We start from the raw sequence: 15,540 nt of genomic DNA, 5'->3' as shown, positions 1-15,540 counted from the left end.
CCCATGTATTGTAAGAGTAATATTTTTATGTTCTTGTGCAACATATGCCAAAGAGATATTCCTCAGTTCACTCTAGTTTTTACTGAGTACATGTGCTTTGGAATAGTGGATTTCATTATATACTTTCTTACAGTGAAGGCATGGATACAACTGCAGACTCCACTAGTGAGTCAGCTTTACAGTCTCCAGACTCAGCCATTGGTGGAACCCCTACCTTGACACCAGATCAGGAGTTCCAGAACAGACTGCCTGAAAAACCTGTTGCTGAAATCAAACCGATTGAAGAAGCACAAACTGTTCAAGAACCTGTTAAGGTAGATCAAGAATTTACAACCACTGAACTAGAATCACAGAATGGAAATGATGAGGAAAACCAAAGTATTTCCATCAGTAGCAGTATAAGCCAGATGCCAAAAGATTCAGAAGAACAGGTATGAAATAGTACTACATTTTAAAACCTGAAAATTTGTTTAGGGAATAAGTTATGAGTAAAGAAACCCTAGCTGATAGTAAGAATGAGTGATATTTCAAAGAAGGGTGTGCTTCTATTGGTACCTTGTGAGAAAGTTTCATGTTTATGAGAATACCATCATGCTTCATATTAGGAAATAGCATATCATTAGTGTTAAAAGTGTTTTGTTTTCAATTTATTGGTTCCTCTGGAAAACCATTTTAAGAGAAATACTAAATGATTTATCCTACATCTGTGAACTGTGGTCCAAACCAAATGGCATATAAAAAGAGCTTGTGAATACTTTAAGGATTCAGGGAATAGTCTGCTTTTGGCTATCCTGCTTAAATGTAGGTAGTTGCATACATGGTAGTTGAATAGATTGGTAGATTTCTACACATTGCTGTAGCTTTAACTTTAGCTTTATATTGTACTATAAGATTTTACATAGGGTATTTTTGTTATTGTTTACTTAAAGTTATTTGGAGTGGGATGTAAAATACTTTAATATATCACTGATATATGATGAAGTTGTCCCTCTTTTACTTTATTGGATGATCAGATCTCTTTCCTTGGGGTCCGAATCTCTTGTATCAGACAAAAACAGATACCTTTCTTGCAGAAATCTAGTGTGATGAGATTAGTGTACACTTTACATTTAGAATTAACAAACTAGTGTTTAGCAACACCAAACACCGTTTTACTGATCGCTATTCAACTGAAGCTGATTATTCATGCCACTACAAATTTTGATGTGGAGCATTATGTCATTACCCTTGTATTGGTTTGTGTTTGTATTTGTGATTTTGATTACCTCTTTGTACTGTATCATGGGGGTTGTTGTATATTTTTCATGACTTAGCATATTCTAATTATCCAACACCCAGATACTGAAGAAATACTTCTCATCTTTTCTAACAAGCTTCTTTCCAAGATTCTTTTTATCTTCTGCTGTTAAACTGCCATTGCAACCCTTGAAACTTTACTGTTGACATCATCCAAATATAGATATTTATACACTGTGATTAGGCACCCCTTACCCTTCTCTTTTTCCATGGTGGGTTGATCATTAGTTTGCTCCCTCTCTTTGTAGCTCATTTCTCATAATATGGGTAATATCTGTAATATCATTGTTCCCTTCCTCTGGACCCTCATATTTGAATCTTCTCTGAAATTAACCCTCGTGCAGTGAAAAAAGAAAAGTAAAAAATGTCCTTGCAGAATTTGTCTGAGTTTACTTTATTTATTATTTTGCTTTGTCGCTGTCTCCCGCGTTTGCGAGGTAGCGCAAGGGAACAGACGAAAGAAGTGGCCCAACCCACCCCCATACACAATGTACACACACACACGCAAATATACATACCTATACATCTCAATGTACACATATATATGCACACACAGACACTTACATATATACCCATGCACACAATTCACACTGTCTGCCCCTATTCATTCCCATCGCCACCTCACCACACATGGAATACCATCCCCCTCCCCCCTCATGTGTGCGAGGTAGCACTAGGAAAAGACAACAAAGGCCCCATTCGTTCACACTCAGTCTCCAGCTGTCACGCAATAATGCCCGAAACCACAGCTCCCTTTCCACATCCAGGCCCCACACAACTTTCCATGGTTTACCCCAGATGCTTCACATGCCCTGATTCAATCCACTGACATCACGTCAACCCCGGTATACCACATCGGTCCAATTCACTCTATTCCTTGCCCGCCTTTCACCCTCCTGCATGTTCAGGCCCCGATCACGTAAAATCTTTTTCACTCCATCTTTCCACCTCCAATTTGGTCTCCCACTTCTCCTCGTTCCCTCCACCTCCGACACATATATCCTCTTGGTCAATCTTTCCTCACTCATTCTCTCCATGTGCCCAAACCATTTCAAAACACCCTCTTCTGCTCTCTCAACCACGCTCTTTTTATTTCCACACATCTCTCTTACCCTTACATTACTTACTCGATCAAACCACCTCACACCACACATTGTCCTCAAACATCTCATTTCCAGCACATCCACCCTCCTGCGCACAACTCTATCCATAGCCCACGCCTCGCAACCATACAACATTGTTGGAACCACTATTCCTTCAAACATACCCATTTTTGCTTTCCGAGATAATGTTCTCAACTTCCACACAGTCTTCAAGGCTCCCAGGATTTTCGCCCCCTCCCCCACCCTATGATTCACTTCCGCTTCCATGGTTCCATCCGCTGCCAGATCCACTCCCAGATATCTAAAACACTTTACTTCCTCCAGTTTTTCTCCATTCAAACTTACCTCCCAAGCTTCTGCAGTTTCTCACATGAATCAGCCACCAGCGCTGTATCATCAGCGAACAACAACTGACTCACTTCCCAAGCTCTCTCATCCACAACAGACTTCATACTTGCCCCTCTTTCCAAAACACTTGCATTCACCTCCCTAACAACCCCATCCATAAACAAATTAAACAACCATGGAGACATCACACACCCCTGCCGCAAACCTACATTCACTGAGAACCAATCACTTTCCTCTCTTCCTACACGTACACATGCCTTACATCCTCGATAAAAACTTTTCACTGCTTCTAACAACTTGCCTCCCACACCATATATTCTTAATACCTTCCACAGAGCATCTCTATCAACTCTGTCATATGTCTTCTCCAGATCCATAAATGCTACATAGAAATCCATTTGCTTTTCTAAGTATTTCTCACATACATTCTTCAAAGCAAACACCTGATCCACACATCCTCTACCACTTCTGAAACCACACTGCTCTTCCCCAATCTGATGCTCTGTACATGTCTGAGTTATTGAAGAAAATACCCCAAAGGTAGTATAATATCCTCTGTGTTGGTGTGGAAGGATGTTATGTCGTTGGGAGAGGGCAAGGGCTGATAGCATAAATGCTTCTTATTTATGTTGGTGTTCGATTGTTATTATTATTCTTTAATACTTGATCACTGTTTCCCACAACCAGTCCCTGCAAACCTTTCCTGTGTTTCCCTGCAGCTGCCTCATATACCTTAGTTCAATCTCTTGACTGGATGTTACCCCCTGTATACCAATTTACTCTATCCTGTACTCCCCTTTAACCCTCCTGCATATTCAGGCTTTGAGCACACAAAAACTTTTTCATTGCTTCCTCCCATCTCCAGGTTGGTCTTCCTGCTCTTATACCCTTCGTTTCCGATTCATACATCCTCTTTGTCGTTCTCTCCAAACTATTTGAGCAAACTTTCTTCAGCACGCTCAATCATACTCTTTTTATTACAGTTCCTCTCTTTTAGCCTTTTCAATACATACCATCCATTCACCTCACGTCACATGTCCTCAGACATTTCATTGCCAACACATCTACTTTCCCCTGCATATTCTCATCCGTATCCCCTGCCTTGCATCCATACAACATGGTTAGGACTACTGTGCCTTCAGACGCTCAATGTTTTTTTGCCCATTATTATTATCATTATTATTGTTATTATTGTCATTTTTGTGTTAATCTTTTTCATTCTGATTACAGAATGGAATAAGGTGAAGACAAGGGACGTAAGGGGAGTGGGGGAGGAATGGGATGTATTTAGGGAAGCAGTAATGGCTTGTGTAAAAGATGCTTATGGTATGAGAAGCATGGGAGGTGGGCAGATTAGAAAGGGTAGTGAGTGGTGGGATGAAGAAGTAAGATTATTAGTGAAAGAGAAGAGAGAGGCATTTGGACGAGTTTTTGCAGGGAAATAATGCAAATGACCGGGAGATGCATAAAAGAAAGAGGTAGGAGGTCAAGAGAAAGGTGCAAGAGGTGAAAAAGAAGGCAAATGAGAGTTGGGGTGAGAGAGTATCATTAAATTTTAGGGAGAATAAAAAGATGTTTTGGAAGGAGGTAAATGAAGTGGGTAAGACGAGAGAACAAATGGGAACATCGGTGAAGGGGGCTAATGGAGAGGTGGTAACAAGAAGTGGTGATGTGAGGAGGAGATGGAGTGAGTGTTTTGAAGGTTTGTTGAATGTTTTTGATGATAGAGTGGCAGATATAGGGTGTTTTGGTTGAGGTGGTGTGTGAAGTGAGAGGGTTAGGGAGAATAATTTGGTAAACAGAGATGTAGTGAAAGCTTTGAGGTGGTGTGTGAAGTGAGAGGGTTAGGGAAGATAATTTGGTAAAAAGAGAAGATGTAGTGAAAGCTTTGCGGAAGATGAAAGCCGGCAAGGCAGCGGGTTGGATGATATTGCAGTGGAATTTATTAAAAAAGGAGGTTACTGTGTTGTTGACTGGCTGGTAAGGATATTTAATGTATGCTTGACTCATGGGGAGGTGCCTGAGGATTGGCAGAATGCGTGCATAGTGCCATTGTACAGAGGCAAAGGGGATAAAGGTGGGTGCTCAAATTAATGAGGTATAAGTTTGTTGAGTATTCCTGGGAAATTATTATTTATTATTTTGCTTTGTCGCAGTCTCCCGCATTAGCGAGGTAGCGCAAGGAAACAGACGATAGAAATGGCCCAACCCACCCCCATACACATGTATATACATACACGTCCACACACGCAAATGTACATACCTGTACATCTCAATGTACACATATATATACACACACAGACTTATACATATATACACATGTACATAATTCATACTGTCTGCCTTTATTCATTCCCATCACCACCCTGCCACACATGAAATAACAACCCCCTCCCCCCTCATGTGTGCAAGGTAGCGCTAGGAAAAGACAACAAAGGCCACATTCGTTCACACTCAGTCTCTAGCTGTCATGTAATAATGCACTGAAACCACAGCTCCCTTTCCACATCCAGGCCCCACAAAACTTTCCATGGTTTACCCCAGACACTTCACATGCCCCGGTTCAATCCATTGACAGCACGTCGACCCCGGTGTACCACATTGTTCCAATTCACTCTATTCCTTGCATGCATTTCACCCTCCTGCATGTTCAGGCCCCGATCACTCAAAATCTTTTTCACTCCATCTTTCCACCTCCAATTTGGTCTCCCACTTCTCGTTCCCTCCACCTCTGACACATATATCCTCTTGGCCAATCTTTCCTCACTCATTCTCTCCATGTGACCAAACCATTTCAAAACACCCTCTTCTGCTCTCTCAACCACACTCTTTTTATTGCCACACATCTCTCTTACCCTATTATTACTTACTCGATCACCTCAAACATCTCATTTCCAGCACATCCACCCTCCTCTGCACAACTCTATCCATAGCCCACACCTCACAATCATATAACATTGTTGGAACCACTATTCCTTCAAACATACCCAATTTTGCTTTCTGAGATAGTGTTCTCAACTTCCACACATTTTTCAATGCTCCCAGAATTTTCGCCTCCTCCCCCACCTATGATTCACTTCCGCTTCCATGGTTCCGTCCGCTGCCAAATCCACTCCCAGATATCTAAAACACTTCACTTCCTCCAGTTTTTCTCCATTCAGACTTACCTCCCAATTAACTTGACCCTCAACCCTACTGTACCTAATAACCTTGCTCTTATTCACATTTACTCTCAGCTTTCTTCTTTCACTTACTTTACTAAACTCAGTCACCAGCTTCTGCAGTTTCTCACATGAATTAGCCACCAGCGTTGTATCATCAGCGAACAACTGACTCACTTCCCAAGCTCTCTCATCCACAGCAGACTGCATACTTGCCCCTCTTTCCAAAACTCTTGCATTCACCTCCCTAACAACCCCATCCATAAACAAATTAAACAACCATGGAGACATCACAACACCCCTGCCGCAAACCTACATTCACTGAGAACCAATTACATTCCTCTCTTCCTACACGTACACATGCCTTACATCCTCAATAAAAACTTTTCACTGCTTCTAACAACTTGCCTCCCACACCATATATTCTTAATACCTTCCACAGAGCATTTCTATCAACTCTATCGTATGCCTTCTCCAGATCCATTAATGCTACATACAAATCCATTTGTTTTTCTAAGTATGTCTCACATACATTCTTCAAAGCAAACACCTGATCCACACATCCTCTACCACTTTTGAAAACACAGTGTTCTTCCCCAATCTGATGATCTGTACATGTCTTCACCCTCTAAATCAATACCCTCCCATATAGTTTCCCATATATGTATACATTGAAGTGTGTGGGTATGTATATGTGCGTGTGAGGACGTGTATGTATACATGTGTATGTGTTGGGCCATTTTTTCGTGTGTTTCCTTGTGCTACCTCGCTAACATGGGAGACAGCAGCAAAGTATAATAAATGAATAAATAAATGAATATGTAAATGTATATAGCATCATTGGGATGGCCTTAATTAGTACATCAACTGCCTGTGTCGTCTCAGCTATCATAAAAAGAAAAATAGTATTATGAATGAAAATGGTGAACATCTTATGTAGTTGTATGATGAAATATGTGCTAAAAAAAAAGGACTGGTAATTAGGAATGCCTGGTTTAGAAAGAGGGACATAAACAAGTATACTAATGTGAGTTGGGGACATAGTCAGAAGCATTTGGTTGATAAGCATGTAAAAGAGAGACTTTTGGATGTAAACCTTATGAGCGGGGCAGCTGGTTGGATTTCTGATCACTATTTTGTCAAGGCAAGGGTGAAGATTTGTGGAGGTTTTCATAAAAGAGAAGAGAATGTTGGTGAGAAGAAAGGTAGGTAGTAGTTGGTAGGCAGCTAACGACCAATGAGTTATATTTCCACAACTATCGGCCTGGTTTTAGGGAGGGTTAGTGACATCTGCCTCATGAGCCAGAGCTTCAGTGGTTGTCAAGTGGCACTCTTCTGACCCAGGTAGCTCTTTTCTTTCTGCCTCACTAACACGTGGACTACTTGCATTCTGTCCTCAAATGCAGTCTCTCTTTGTTGTACATATCACTTGACAACGCTTAACTCACACAGCTCATTCTTCATAACTCTAGTTTTTTTTACGCTAGCCATGCCTTTTGGCAGAATGTTAGGAGCAGTATAAAGAAGTAGTAGGTAGGAACATTTAGGCAGGAGCATTAGGTAGAAATATTAGAGAGAAGTAGTCAGTAGAGCATTAGATAGTAGTATTAAGTAGGAACATTAGGTAGGAGCCTAAGCAAACACTTCACTAGAGTTGCCATGTGCCAGTGGCCTATTAAGGGTGAGGTATTAAAGGCTAAGAAGCAGCAGTGGACTTCACCAGTTATGGTGACTCAATAATTGTGGTCACCCCTTTGAGGGAGTTCCAATTGGAACTTTTGAGGGAGTTCCAATTGGAACAGGCATCATAGATTTGGAAGGAGACTTATGTGAAGAGATACCAGGAGAGATTGAGTTTCGAATGGCAAAAGGTTAGAGTTAATGAAGCAGTGGAAGGTGTTTAGGCTAGCTATGTTAGCATGTGAGAGAGATGCATGTGGCATGTGAAAGGTGAGGGATGGCATGTTGATGGGATGAATGAGTGAAGTCATTAGTGTAAAAGAGTCATTTGGTTGGTTATTACTGGGAAAGAGTGCAAATGATTGGGGAATGTGTAGGAGAAAGCACCAGAAGGTCAAGAGGAAGGTGCAGGGGTTGAAGAGATGAAAATGAGAGTTAAGTGAGTGAGTATCTATAAACTTCAGGGGAAATAAGATATTGTGGAAGATGGTTGATAATATGAAAAAAGCAAGAGAACAAATAGGAACTTCAGTGAAGTGGGCAAAAGGGCAAGTGGTAAAAGGTAGTGATGAAATAAGGGGGAGTTGGATTGAGTGATTTGAAGGATTGATGAATGGACCTTTCTGTGGTTTACCCCAGCTGCTTCACATACCCTGGTTCAATCCATTAACAGTACATTGACACCTGTATACCACATCACTTCACTTCAATCTGTCCTTTGCAAACATTTCACCTTTCTGCTTGTCGAGGCACAATTACTCAAAATCTTTTTCACTCCCTCCATCTCCAATTTGGTCTACCCTCTTCTCCTTCACCCCAATTTTAATACATCTATCCTCTTGATCAGTCTCTCCTAACTCATTCTTTTCATATGTCCAGATCATTTCAGCATACTTTCTTCAGCTCTCTCAGTCATAATTTTTATTACCACACTTCTTTCATATACATTTATTACTTATTGATTTGAGCCACCTTACACCACATGTTGTCTTCAAGCTTTTCATTTCCAACACATCCACCCTTAAATCCTTAACATCCTCATCTATAGCCCCTACATTGCACCCATATGGAATGGTTGGAACTGCTATACCATCAGACATACCCATGTTTGCCCTCCCCAACAATGACCTCTCTTTCCACACATTCATCATTGCTACCAGAACGTATGCCCCTTCAATATTTATGACTCGCCTCTACCTCCTTGGTTCTGTTTGCCAGCATGTCCACTCCCAGGTAACTAAAACAATTCTCTTCCTCCAAGTTTTCTCCATTCATACTCGCACCCTAACTAACCTGTCCCTTAATGTTGCTAAATCTGATAATCTTACTTCCCATTTCCCCTTGTCCCCTACAGACTACATGCTTGCCCATCTCTCCAAGACTTGCATTTACCTTCCTAAACAGCCAAGGTGACACCACACACTCCTGCTGCAAACCATCCTTCATTGGGTATCAGTCATTTTCCTCTCTTCCCACTTGTACACATGGCTTACACCTTTGATTGAAACTTCTTACTGCTTCTAAAAGCTTTTTTCTCATGCTATGTATCTATCCTCAAGTCATCTCTATCAGCCCTATCATATGCTTTCTCCAGATCCATAAATGCCTCATACAAATCCTTCTGTTTCTTTAAAGAATTCTCATTCGGATTCTTTAAAGCAAGCACCCAATCCACACATCCTCTACCACTTCTGAACCACACTGCACCTTCATAATCTGATATTCTTTACTTTCTTTCATCCTATTGATTGCTATTATCCCTCACAACTCCAGCTTACCAGTTACACTCACCAAAATTTTACCTCCATGGTTTGAACAGTCACCTTTGTCCCTCTTGCCTTTATACAGTTGCATTATACATGCATTCCTCCAATTCTCATGCACCTCACCATCATCTATACTTATATTAAAAATCCTAATTAATCAATCAGTAACACAGTCACCTCCTTTCTTAAGAAACTCAGCTGCAATACCATCCACTCCATTCATCTTACATAAGGCTCTCACTACCCTTTCTTTCTTCACCAAACCACTCTTCAGAGAAAGAATTGTGATTTTGATATATTTTCTTCCCTTCTGGAACAAATTAGAAAAAAGTTATATACTGTGTTATGCACACCTGGGGAATTGAGAGGTAGACAAAAATCCCTGAGTGTACTGAAAGGGCAGATACTGAATTTGATATATTTTATGTATAAACTAGGAAAAAAGTTATTTGCTGTATTATGTACACCAGGGGTACTGTGGTGTGGACAGAAAAACATTGTGCACTGAAAGGGTAATATGATCATCACCATTTATATATTGATTATTGTAGTCTTTAAGAGAAAAAAAAGTTGAAAGTACTTTTAGTCTATTTGTTACTCATTATTTTTGTTTGTGACCTGGTGTTGTCTTTTGTAACTGTTTTGTTTACTCATTGGTTAACCATATTCTTTTATGTAATTTTGGCGAAAGAAGGGAGCCAACGTTCTTCTTCTGTTATATAATAGCTTTAGGTTTCTAGTCAGACCAACTTATGAACTACTGGAGAAAGGTCAGCTTATCATATTTCACAGCTGATTCTTTTGTAAAACTTTTCTGAATGCTTTCTGCACATTATATTTATTTATTTTACTTTGTCACTGTCTCCCGCGTTAGCGAGGTAGAGCAAGGAAACAGACGAAAAAATGGCCCAACCCTCCCACATACACATATATATAATACACGTCCACACACGCAAATATACATACCTATACATCTCAATATATACATATATATATACACGCACAGACATATACATATATACACATGTACATACTTCATACTGTTTGCCTTTATTCATTCCCATCGCCACCCTGCCACACATGAAATAACAACCCCCTCCCCCTCATGTGCTCGAGGTAGCGCTAGAAAAAGTCACCAAAGGCCACACTCATTCACAGTCAGTCTCTAGCTATCATGTATAATGCACCGAAACCACAGCTCCCTTTCCACATCCAGGCCCCACAGAGCTTTCCATGGTTTACCTCAGACGCTTCACATGCCCTGGTTCAATCCACTGACAGCACGTCGACCCCGGTATACCACATCGTTCCAGTTCACTCTATTCCCTGCATGCCTTTCACCCTCCTGCATATTCAGGCCCTGATCACTCAAAATCTTTTTCACTCCATCTTTCCTCCTCCAGTTTAGTCCCCCTCTTCTCGTTCCCTCCACTTCTGACACATATATCCTCTTTGTCAATCTTTCCTCACTCATTCTCTCCATGTGACCAAACCATTTCAAAACACCCTCTTCTGCTCTCTAAACCATATCTCTCTTACCCTATTATTACTTGCTCGATCAAACCAGCTCACACCACATATTGTCCTCAGACATCACATTTCCATCACATCCACCCTCCTTTGCACAACTCTTATCTATAGCCCATGCCTCTCAACTATATAACATTGTTGGAACCACTATTCCTTCAAGCATACCTATTTTTGCTTACCGAGATAATGTTCTCAACTTCCACACATTCTTCTGTGCTCCCAGAACTTTCGCCCCCTCCCCCACCCTATGATTCACTTCCACTCCTATGGTTCCATCCGCTGCCAAATCCACTCCCAGATATCTAAAACACTTCACTTCCTCCAGTTTTTCTCCATTCAAACTTACCTCCCAATTGATTTGTCCCTCGACCTTACTGTACCTAATAACCTTGCTCTTATTCACATTTACTCTCAGCTTTCTTCTTTCACACATTTTACCAAACTCAGTCACCAGCTTCTGCAGTTTCTCACCCGAATCAGCCACCAGCACTGTATCATCAGCGAACAACAACTGACTCACTTCCCAAGCTCTCTCATCCACAACAGACTACATACTTGCCCCTCTCTCCAAAACTTTTGCATTTACCTCCCAAACAACCCCATCCATAAACAAATTAAACAACCATGGAGACATCACACACCCCTGCCACAAACCAACTTTCACTGAGAACCAATCACTTTCCTCTCTTCCTACACATACACATGCCTTACATCCTCAATAAAAACTTTTCACTGCTTCTAACAACTTGCCTCCCTCACAGAGCATCTCTATCAACTCTATCATATGCCTTCTTGAGATCCATAAATGCTACATACAAATCCATTTCTTCAAATATAACAATGAATTTTGATAAGAATACCCTGAAATATTGTTTCTTTTGGATGTGAGGCCTGGGTCTTGTAGCTGTAAGAATGAATGAATTGAGTGATTGAGTCAGTGGGTAGGTGGGTGGGTAGTCAGTTGGTATAAAACTGAAAGTAAGAACTTTCACAACTGTAGAGTATTACATTTGATTTTTTTCAGTATCATGGTCTCTGCCTCTGCTTCATGTAAAGTACTATAGTAGTATGTTGAAATATATGAGTTCATATATTCTGATTTTTCTCTTGGCAATTGAAAACAAGATTTGCAGACTTTTATCAAATTTAGCATCTCAGGTCTTGATATACGTTTCTGTGTGAATGTGTTACATACTTTCTCATCCAAAAGTAAAAACATTTTCCCTTTTCCACCCGACTGCAAATTATAAATGGTGCAGCGATTAGAAGAGAACAGTGCAAGGGGAGAGATCCAGTCATCTTCTGACATTTTGGAGGAAGATAGCTCTTCATCTTCATCCACCTCTTCAATAGTTATAGTTGAAAGAGAGGATGTGGAAGATGGCCGGGAAAATGATGAAGAAATCAGAAGTGAAAAGTCGGGATTGGCTAATTTGTCAGTGAGTAAGCATAGTTTTGCAGTAGCTAATGAAAAGAATGAAATGGAAAACTTGAGTGCCACAAGGAAATCAGAACCTCAAAGTGAAAAGGAGACATTATGTTCTGAAGATAATGTTGGTGATGAAGCTTCACCCAAACTGATGGTTGCAGAAACCTTGCAACTGCCACAAGAGCATGATGAAATACATTTTCAAAAAAGTGCCACAGAGTTAAAACAAGAGAAGTTTGCAGGGGATAGAATGCCTAAGAATATCAAAACAGATGCATTACCTATTAGTCAGTATCATGATGCAAAATCTCTATTACCATCTAATGTTCATGAAACAAGAGATGGTTTTAACAGGGATTCAGATAACACCACTGAAGAAATAGTGCCAACAGAATCATCTGCTTTAGAGGAAGTAACAGAGTTGAAGCTGGATAACTCATGTGATGTTAACCCAAATGCACCAGTATTGTCCAGTAGTGCTGCGGCTGAGATACTGGACAGCAGGGTACAACAGCCCATGTGTGATGAGGTAAATCATAGGTTTCAGTTGATTGTAGTTATCATCAGTTTCAATTTTTAGTAGTAATGGAAACAGCATCGCTACCTCGCTAGTGCGGGAAACTGCGAACAAGAATGAAGGAAAAAAGGAAACTTGATTGAGGAGTCCAACAAGACGGAACTCTTTGTTATCTTTGGTACTCTTGAATTTTTTATTAATGAATAGAGTAGATATCAGATTTCACATTTGCTTTTAGAATGGTGTATTTATTGATATATTCCTTCAGAGATTATTGATATTAAGGAAATTGGTGTACATAAAAGTAAAGCATATTTTCATAGTATGCAAGAAATAAGATAAGGTGAATACCATGTACCCCTTTTATTGAAAATTATTGGCTGCATTCGTAAAGAGTTTTTAGTTGTCTTCATTTTTCATACAAATGTTGTTTGTTGTATATGTATTGTTTGACTGGAAGCTCAATGGCATTAGCTGCCCAAGTTTTTGATGTTTGGTGTGCACCACTTTCCTAACTTTTGAAGTGTTTGTTTTTTGGCAGTGAGGAAAAGAATTGACCATCAGAAAGTGACAAACAGTCAGTATGGAGTGATACCACCTGTAGAGGAGAGCTTAATAGTTTTCAAGGCCTTCTGAACTGACATCAGGTTGTGGAACTTCATCCCTCTCATTTGTTCACAGCTTCCAGATTTGACTCTTTTTGTTCATTTTAGCAAACTTCACTGTCCCAAATCTAACCTTCCTTTATTGAATGCCACCTGTCCACTTCCACTTCTAATCTATCTGAAATTTGGCTCTTCAAGGCTCCTTAACATTACATTGTCAAATCTTTAACTTTTATCTCTTCCATCATATCTAATCTAAAGATCATGCTTGCACTTACCATGTGAATTTGATACCATTTGGCTCAAAATTTCTCTACCCTAGATAACTTTGCATTTATGCTTCATATATGCTTTTCCACCAATTCCTCCAGCTTTGTATAATTATCCAACTGTTTGACTCCTTATCTCAAGCAGTGTTTCCTTCACATCCATGTGCTGAAATCCTCTATGCAGAGTATTTCAAAGTACACCACAATGATTGGTTAGGCTCTGCTTAGGATGGTCACAGTGGAGCTGAGGACTTTTCTTTACTTCCTTAATATTCTGGAACAAAATGAATAATGAAATGCCCACATGATTTTTCAGTCGTCAGTACCATTTTTTTCACCCCACTCAGACACTTTTTTGCTTGTAAACCTTTCCACTGTAAGTACACTATTTGTTACCCCTTTAAGAGTCATCAGACTTTAATCTTGTTTCTCACTCTTATCATTAGGCACACCCATCTTGTATACCCTCATAGAACACAAAATATGTCTCTTGGAAGAGCTCAGTAGTCATCCTAATTGGCTTTATTACTGACTTTCCATGGGATAGGACTGCTTTGCTGGCTGGAATGCCTCATGTAATGCCAAATGCATAGGGGAGGTTATCTTGCTTGGGATGGAGTCTTACATTCCATCTTTAATATTCTCCCTTCAGTTGTGGTTTGATTGCTGTATCTTGGATATTTGTTCCATCATGTAAGGTGTGCACTAGATCATAAAACTTTGCTTTTTCTAGACCTCTTCTTTACTTCAATTATGGCTTAGAATCATGGCAAAGTCGTTTTACATGAACTTATGTAGACTTTAAAAGAGATTGTGCTGATATGTAGACTTTAAAAGAGATTGTGCTGATCTATTTTCTACAGACAAATCTCTTATATCCTTAACCATAAGTACCTCCTTTAACATCTACAATTCTGCCTTTCCTCATCTTTTCTTCTGAACTGATTAATATACAGCTAGCTCTGCAGTTGGTAAGGCTGCTCTTAGTTTCCTCTAAGTCTGGATGGTTTTTCTCCTAATCATCTGCCCCATCCCCTCCTATTGAACCTATGCTGTCCCGTAAATTTTTTTTTAGCAAGGTCTTCTGAGTTCTCTCTTGACTCCAGTTGGATGAGGTGTATGGCCCAGATGGCATACCTCCTCAAGTCTTAAATGAGCGTACCTCAGATCCTTGCTTGCTTATTTCATCTCCGCCTGAAACCCCAGATTTTTCTATTATTTTGGCAGTGTACTCATCCTTAAGCGAGGAGGCTTTCCTAACCCCTTCAATTATTTCCCCATTACTCTCGCTCTCCTATTTTCAGTCTTTGAAACTTCGTAACTCTCACTTTCTCAAAGACTTAGAACCTTACTCCCTTCTCGTTGGTCAACAATATGGATTTTGCATTGCTAGGTGTACTGTTACTCTTCTCTTTATTTGATTCACTTCTGGACCCTCTCTCTCTCTGGGATTTTAGTGAGGCTTCTGTCTTCGATCTTGACATTCTAAAACATTTAAATGTGTGTGGAATGATTAAACCTTTCTGTCTGTCTGTGTATATCTCCTGACACCTGTTCATCCTTTTCTTTCCATACTTCTTTCCCTTGTTAGACTTCCTGTCTCTGTCTGTCTGTAATACACAGCTTCCTCTCTGGCTTGTCCATTGCAATGTTTATTGATAGAGCAGCTTCCCTTTCTTATCCTAGCTTCAAGGTTCTGTTCTGTTGCTTAGTTTCTACGTTCATTTTATAAATGATCTCTTTATCTTTGAACTCTTAAGCTTTAGCTCACTTTTTCCTCAGTGCCTCCTCGTGATACTCGTTCTTTTCCATGCACTGAACATATTTTCGTGTTGA

General features: G+C 40.1%; 1 protein-coding gene across 7 annotated transcripts in view; it reads left to right on the top strand.

The window, feature by feature from the left end:
• The window catches only part of LOC139761646 (uncharacterized), a 55,817-nt gene that overhangs the window by 4,663 nt on the left and 35,614 nt on the right, over positions 1-15,540 (top strand). For 3 of the 7 annotated variants that reach the window (XM_071685944.1, XM_071685942.1, XM_071685943.1), the window contains exons 3-4: positions 134-431; positions 12,144-12,842. In XM_071685944.1, coding sequence (XP_071542045.1) covers positions 134-431; positions 12,144-12,842 — 997 coding nt within the window. The remainder of the gene's footprint in view (positions 1-133; positions 432-12,143; positions 12,843-15,540) is intronic. The other 4 variants (XM_071685948.1, XM_071685946.1, XM_071685947.1 and 1 more) reach the window with 2 other exon arrangements.

Source organism: Panulirus ornatus, chromosome 41, assembly GCF_036320965.1.
Source record: "Panulirus ornatus isolate Po-2019 chromosome 41, ASM3632096v1, whole genome shotgun sequence".
Lineage (NCBI taxonomy): Eukaryota > Metazoa > Arthropoda > Malacostraca > Decapoda > Palinuridae > Panulirus > Panulirus ornatus.
The sequence above is the reverse complement of the archived record's forward strand: the minus strand, read 5'-3'. Positions and strand labels throughout refer to the sequence as shown.